At 37.0% G+C, this 8150-nt stretch overlaps 2 protein-coding genes across 3 annotated transcripts in view; one reads left to right on the forward strand and one right to left on the reverse strand.

Moving 5' to 3' along the window:
* LOC141783314 (synapse-associated protein 1-like) overlaps positions 1-8150 on the reverse strand; it is a 223446-nt gene that overhangs the window by 8379 nt on the left and 206917 nt on the right. The gene's annotated exons all lie outside the window — the stretch shown is intronic.
* On the forward strand, positions 611-4850 carry phospho2 (phosphatase, orphan 2). 2 transcript variants are annotated; one of them, XM_074660575.1, is made up of 4 exons: positions 611-722; positions 1274-1351; positions 1845-1939; positions 2060-4850. In XM_074660575.1, the coding sequence occupies exons 2-4, from the start codon at positions 1281-1283 to the stop codon at positions 2614-2616; spliced, it is 723 nt and encodes a 240-aa protein (XP_074516676.1). In that variant the 5' UTR covers positions 611-722; positions 1274-1280; the 3' UTR covers positions 2617-4850. The 2 variants fall into 2 exon arrangements, with proteins under 2 accessions (XP_074516676.1, XP_074516685.1); XM_074660584.1 differs by lacking the exon at positions 611-722 and adding an exon at positions 1124-1175.

Genomic DNA, 8150 nt, shown 5'->3' on the forward strand with positions numbered 1-8150 from the left:
ATGAGAATAAAGTCATAATTTTACGAGAAAAAATAAAATAAACTTAAAATTACTACTTTATGATATTATGACTTAATTCTCATAATATTACGACTTTTTTCTTGTAAACTTATTTCTTTATTCTAATAATATTACGATTTTTTTCTCGTAAACTTATTTCTTTATTCTAATAATATTACGACTTTTTTCTCGTAAACTTATTTCTTTATTCTCATAATATTACGACTTTTTTTCTCGTAAACTTATGAGTTTATTCTCATAATATTACGACTTTTTATTCCTCATAAACCTATGATTTTATTCTCGTAATATTATGACTTTATTCTTGAAATCTCATATTAATTTTGTTTTCCTCATGTAGCCCTAATACTCCCTCGTAGAACACTGTTAATGCATTTGACTAAAACACTGCAGTGTTTTAGTCAAATGCATTAACAGAAATATACTGCACCAAGTGCATTCATTTTGCCAATATTATTACAGAATTATGCATTATAGCAAACCCCGCACAATCTTTCAAAAATAAAAATATTTAAGGTAATATACTGTCTCAACCTATAGGTTTATATTGGATATTATAGTGTTGTTGTAATACTACTTGTTACCATAGCAGCACTTGACCAGTAGGTGGCAGTAATGAGTCCAGAATCACATCTTGTAGCACAACAACAAGACGAGGAGGAAGACAGACAGAGCGGTGGACTAATGTCAGACAGGCTGAGGTCAGTTTCATCTAATATATCCTGTATTTTATGTATCTTAATCTGGTGTATAGTCTAGTACAAACATCACTGTAATCCCTGTTATTCCTCTTGAAACCTGATCTGAATAATTGGAGCAGGATATGAATGGAGGGATTAGCCGGTTTGCTGCTATAGGCCGAAGTTACACCAGACCTCCTTTAAAAAACAGTCATTTAAAGCTTAGTGAGTGTAAAAATAACCTTTTTTAGCTATTAGAATATAACTTAAAACATATCTGGGTTTATTGAGGTGTTGTGGTAAAATCGGCATACATGTATTGAGATAAAACAGTTGTGGTACAGTTTATTTTGGTCACTCAAGGTGTGTGCTACTGATAAGAAATAAACTGGGTTGAGTGCAACAACTACAACAAGTAGATAATTATATATACTAACCAAACCCTGATGTCACCACTAGACCGAGCAAACATACGCAATACAACTCTATATAACGAAAATATTATTACATGATAATAATGATAATAGCTTTCTTTACTTCATGTCTTATTGTACATTTGTGTGTCTTTCCAGGTGAAACATGAAGACTCTGATGGTGTTTGATTTTGACCACACTGTGGTGGATGACAACAGTGACACTTGGGTGATCAGGTAAATAATACATTGAATACAAAACACAAGTTAGGTATATTTTGACTACTGAAAAATTTATACAAATCTAAGAAATAATACTAATAAAAGACTGTTAAATTAAAATTCCACAGTGGACATGATCACTATTATAAACATTTACAATCTGATCTTCAACTTCAAAACTTAGTTACCTTGAATGAATTTAAAGCTCTGGTGAAATCGCTGCAGTCCAGGTTGTCTGTGTGCAAGTGTTTTTGTATGAGCAAGTTTTTAATGTTGTTAATATATGTGTTGTCTGTTACTTTTACTATAACTCTCTTGCTGCTATCTTGGCCAGGTCTCCCTTGTAAAAGAGATCTTTGATCTCAATAGGACTAACCTGGTTAAATAAATAATAAATAATAAATAAACTATACAGTAAAGAACCACAGATGACATATAATGTTCTATATCTTAATAACAAGCAACATCTCCACTTAATGGATCTTATTTTGGTTTTCTCTCTTCCCAGATGCCTTCCAGGTCAGACTCTTCCTGACTCGGTGGAGAATTCCTACAGAAAAGGCCACTGGACTGAGTTCATGGGCAGAGTGATGAACTACATAGGTGAGAATTCATTATCCTGTTTGCCATTCATTTGTCCATTCACAGAGCTGCTCCAAATATTTCACATTTTTATTGCTACTTCCTCCAACCTGCTTATTCTTCTCCTCTTGTTTCATCCAGGAGACCAGAAGGTCAGCCCCGACAGGGTCCGCAGTGTGATGGAGACCATCCCCTTCACCGCCGGAATGACGGACTTGCTGACGTTCATATCTGAGCATAAGAGCACCATTGACTGCATAGTCATCTCTGACTCCAACACCATGTTCATAGACTGGATCCTCCACGCATCCGGATTCCAGGCAGCCGTCGACCAGGTTTACACCAACCCGGCTAAGTTCAATGAGCTCGGGTACATGGAGGTGCAGTGCTACCACTCACACGACTGCGATCGATGCCCCGTCAACCTGTGTAAGAAGAAAGTCCTGGAGCTGTATCTGTCGGAGCAGTCTGACGGAGGCGTGGAGTACGAGCGGGTATTTTACGCGGGGGACGGCGGGAATGATCTGTGCCCTGCTACCTGTCTGAGAGGGCATGATGTTGTGATGCCCAGGAAGGGGTACACCCTGGAGAAACTGCTGGCCAAACTGGAAAACAACGCTTCTCTAAGAGCTAAAGTCATTGCCTGGAGCAGCGGCACTGACATCCTCGAGGAGCTGAAAGCAAGTATGCAGCCGTAGCCCGGGCTACGGAGTACACTACTTGATCGAAATCTCAGTCGTAAATGAAATATTGCACTTGCGGAAAATATGGAGTGTGTGCTGCTCCCCGTGATTGTTTTTAAAAAATAAATTAATATTATGAAGACAGTATTTATAATTTTTTAAAGTTGGTAAAATTATTTTAATTAAGATACAAATCCTTGAAATGTTATATTTTCCTAAACAGTAAAAGCCCCCTCAAACAAGGTTGGACTCTCAGTTCTAATTAAGGATTTGCCTTTTATTCAGAGGCGGAGGTGGAGAATGGGGCCCAATCGAAATATAAAAACAGTACAAAAACAATGTTTACATTGAACTGAAATTCAGGGATCAAGATCTACAGAGAAGTTCAAGACAGCAGGTTGACTGGTAAGACAATGTGTTATAATGGCAACTGGTGCTCAGTTGTTCAGTCTTCCTGCTAAGCTAAGTTAATCAATCACCATATTTGGATGGCAGACTTGATAGTAGTACTGATCTTCTGATTTAAAGGTGCTGATCGCGATATTCAGAGCATATTTATTGCTTCCACACGGCTCTCAACATGGCGACAGCTGAGCCGACGGCTCGCAGCTAATAGTACTAACAGAGCAAACAGTGTTTACCTGAGGGGGAACCGGAGGGGTGGGTGCCGGGCTTCCACGACGACGATCAGGACGGCGTTATCAGCTGTAACCGCCGTATGAGAACAGTGCAGAGCGGCGGCTGTGAACTAGCCAGTGGGGCATGTTCACATGCACTAAAAGGCATGTATGGCCGCCCCAGCTATGTCAACAAAGCACAGAGAAGCTCAAATTAAAACACACACAGAGGGAGAGAGACTTCATTCTCTGCTCAGGTAGACATTACGCCTCTATATCTTTACACAGACAATAGTTGTTTGCTGCTATATTAGTGCTCTGAATATCGTATAGAGCACCTTTAACTCTGGACGAGAGAGCGAATAAGTGCATTTCCCCCCCAAAAAATCTCTTAAGAGTATCTTAAAGCCAGGTATCAACTGGTGTAGCCATCTTCCAACCACATTGAAACACAATATTCTATATTTTCAGTACTTATTTTGTCATTACAATATGTTTATAAGTTAGAGTTTATAGAGATCAGTTATGTATGAAGCCTTTGCACGGCACTTCAGCTAACTTATGTGCTTTTAAACACACTATAAAACCTACAAATACACTTTATGACTTTACCAGTGTATTAGCGGTATGTATTGAATTGCAATATGCCTTTTTTTATTACAGCAGACTTGTCATAGAAGGAAAAGCACAGATCAGTTCTCAAAATATGTCTCTGTTCTATTTAAGTGTCCCTGTGAGCCAGAATGCAGAATACCTAGACGCTGAAACTGAAGCAGCTAAATGAAATTATTCATTTTTTTCAAATTTACATCTGTGCTTTTCCTACTGTGACATGTCTAAATGTTTCCAGTGAAAAAGGCGTATCATAGTATAGCTAATAATTACAATTTTAGATCAAGGCCAGTAACCAGCATTTTGAGCGTAACACTTCGACATTAATTTACCTCAGTTGCCCAATTTGCTATTAAGAAATAAAATGAATAAATCTGTCTTGCCAAATACATTGTTCATAATATGTCAAAGTTGTCTAATGGTACTTAATCTTACCACTGAAAGTATAACAGCACTTATAATCGGGAGAATAACTTCCATGTTTGCTACAAACCTTTAAGATCATACAGTAGGAGAACACACACATAACTGAGCTAATTACAGTAGGTTTTACCCATAGTTGGATTATGGATTATATATTTTTGCTCTTGTATCTAATATATGCTGCTCTGTGGTTTTGAACATCTCTGACCTTCAGTGATTTTGACTGTTTTACATCTCAGGTCTGTGGTTTGTAGTCCTACATGTGAAGCTATTTTGATTGTTTAAACCAGGTTTGGATTAACCTGATCATGTTGACTCTGAGTTGGCTCTATTAAATGGCATAAACCTAAACTAACTGTTTACGCTAAATGAACAAAAAGTCTCAGAACTGCTGTTTTTACATCCATCCAATGCTTCACACTGGTTTTATTCAATAATGTTATCCAGATAACTGTTTGAGAGAGTATTAGACCAGCTATGATAGAGTATGTTATTCCAACCTAAATGACACTGTCATGAAGCAACATGTGAAATATGACTTGTTTATTCTTAATCATGTGATTCTGATGATGCAATTAAAACCAGAAACCTCTTGGATCCATTTTTTTTCTTCATGTACTGTTCACCGAATGACCAGAAAAAACTGCAATACATTCAAACAACAGTCTAATATTTGCTTTGTATAAATAAATTAAGGTGACAAAATACTAGAAACAACTAGTGCAGTCCATTAGATGTCGAAGGGGCGTTTTATAAATGGCTGAAACCAGCTTTTTGGAGATGATAAATACAGTATATTGGCCTTTATTAATCACGGAGAGTGTTGCAGGTTTAACCTGCTGAGAAAATCTAATCATCCAGTCAGTCTGTCGAAATGTTATATCCTCTCAACTCTCCATATCAGATGATGGCTGGACAAAAATCTACCAACTGAAAGAGGAAAAATGAGAAGATAGTGTGTTCAATTGAAAATCTGAAAATGGAATATATACAGTATATATGCTAGGACTAAGAAAAAGAAAAAAGTGAGGAGGTAGAAAAAATAAGAAGTTAAGTTAAGTATGTTTAGAATTCTAAAGAAAGGGTGAAATGTAATTTTTCAAATACAAATTCAATACTTGTACAATCCATAACATAATAAGTGTACAGTAATGCTAGTGGTTCTGTGAGGCTGTACGTTAAACACAATGAAAAGTCTTAGCAGGTATATTATTTACCGTGTTCACCATCTTAGTTTCGCGTGTTAGCGTGCTAATATTTTCCAATAAGCACGAAACACAAAAATACGAATGTCGTTAGTTCAGCAGGTATTTATAGTCATAAACCAAAATATATATAAAGAAACCTCATATTTTGACGTGATTATGGCACTAGATGAAAAGATAAGGGATCACCAACGTGACTGCAATTCATCGTGAAGGAAACGTGTACCATGGTAATCTGTCCAATAGTTGTTGAAAACATTTCACTCAGAACTGAAACTGTCAGCCTCATGGTGGCTCAGCGGATCATTAAAAGTCATTAGGATATATCCTCTGGGAACCATGACCGTCTGTACAAAATGTTACACCAATCCATCTAATAGGTGTTGAAGTATTTCTCAGGATAAGTGAAAACTTTGACGTGTTGTTGACGCTAGAGGAAGGCCCATCAGGGGATCAGTAAAGTCAGAGGGCTTCATCCTCTGGAAATGATGAGAGATGTAAAATATATGAAACTTGACGGTTATTGATGCATCATCCTGTTTTGTAAAAATCATTATTGATGTAGCTAAATGTTCTGTTTCCACCCAAACTTCAGCCAGTGGTGAGGAAGTGATTTATCCTCACTTTTCAGATAGGCAGATATATCCTTTGAAGATGCAAAGATATTCCTTCCCAAGACTGACAGAAAAAAAAAAAGCATCACTGGATTGGCACAAATGGAGAGGGATTTGAAGACGGATTTGGAGAGGGATGCACGCCAACAACTCACAGAGACAGCTCTTGCCTAAGATCTAACCTGGTATTATGATCCAAGACTCAGCAGGCTTTGTTTACTTCCTGAATTCACTCTTCAGTGGGAAGAAGCTTTAGATGAGGCTTGCTGTATTAAAGAAGATGCTTAGTTGCATAAGTAATAGCCAGGCTCAAGAGTGAGGCTGTCAAACTGGGATTCAAGTCTCGGAAGTTTGGACTAGTTTGCTCAGAAAGTTTGGCGTTCAGGCCAGAGAGAGGGCTCGGAAACAGCTGGTGTGAATGACCACAGATTTTACTCCATCATATTATGATTTGTTGCATTTATGACATGATGGTGTAACTATATGATCACACTACTATAGTCACAGTATCACCCTTGGATAAACCTGCTGCTTGTGTCTACATAACGCATTAATAAGGCAGAGTGAAGGGAAATCTAAAATAACAAAAATGGGATATATTGTAGGAAAGGCAATATCAGTTTGTCTATCCGTAGAGCCTCAATAGACCAGCATGCAATGCAGCCACAAGCCACGTGTGTATATTAAGGAGCTGTGGGCATTTTTTTCCCACATAATATGTGTAAAAAGTGCAAGAAATCAAGAACAGCTTACAAAACCAGAATGTGCTTGTGATGACCCTCCTGGGTGTGTTGTGGGCCCACTTGATGTCTGTAATTATTGTGTAGCCCTTAAAATGTTTCCTCTCCTCTCACTAATAGGTGTCAACAGGAATACTGAAAGTCAGTCAAAGTTGGGGGTGCTGAGAGAAAGTCAGTCTATATAATGACGTCATTCTAAATGCTGCACGACATTCATGCTTTTTGCTTTAATTTGAATAGCCAGGATTATTTATGTTTGACAGTTATTAACAACATTTTACACTAATTTTCAGGTTTCCCCCTGGGGTTTTAGAGAGCTTAGGTGATGTGCAGCAGTTAACATTAAATAACTATACTAAATATTATGTATTTAGTGAATCATTGAAAGGATTTACAGGAAGTGTACATATGCTATAATGTCCACGTTGACGCTACCTTGAGTAATGTAATGTCAGAGTTCCTTGCTGTCACCACTAGAGGGCAGCAAACAATCGTGATTTTAAATACACAGATCAACATCTCGCATCAACACAGAGGTAGACTCAGAAACTGATAATGCTTAAAATAATATATACATTATTCATGTTAAACAACTGGTAAATATAAATGTCCTGTTGCCAACTTTAAATGTGCATTTAAAATCAGAGTTTTAATGCCCTCCAGTGGTCAGAGGTAGGAACTGCATCATGTATTTTATCAAGCTAGTGCCTTTGCAGACTTTAGTAGGAATATACAGTTATCAATCCTAATTGTATTCTTTAGATGTATCAATAAGATATTTATATGTTCACAACAATATCTGTATCATAATGTATACTTTGTAATGAAACAATATAAAGCCCTGCATCATCTTATGTACTGATAAAGTGAGCATTTCCCAGAAGTGTAAGTATGAAAACATGACTGCCCCACAGTTTTAATAGTTATAGCAGTTGATATAATTTTGATTACATCTCGCATATTCCCAAATAAGTGTGAGTTATGCAACAATTATTCAATTAAGATCAGTAGAAAATTAATTTACAAGTATTTCACAAATCAATTAAATGTTTTGAGTCATTATTTTACAGAAAAATGGCAGCATTTACTGATATCAGCTACTCAAAGGTGATTGCTATCTTCCTTGGTGTGCTATCATATGTAAACTGAACATTGTTGGGTTTTGGACTGTCGGTCAGACAAACCATTGGAAATTGTGATGGACAGTTTCTATGATTTACTGACAAAACATGATCAAATATCTGGTGAACATTTACTTATCATGTAAGGGTCTATAATGAGTTTGGGAACCAGCTTTATCTGTGAACCTATTGACTTACTATTGATTGAAGTCTGTCC

This window comes from Sebastes fasciatus, chromosome 2, assembly GCF_043250625.1.
Source record: "Sebastes fasciatus isolate fSebFas1 chromosome 2, fSebFas1.pri, whole genome shotgun sequence".
In the NCBI taxonomy this organism is placed as follows: domain Eukaryota; kingdom Metazoa; phylum Chordata; class Actinopteri; order Perciformes; family Sebastidae; genus Sebastes; species Sebastes fasciatus.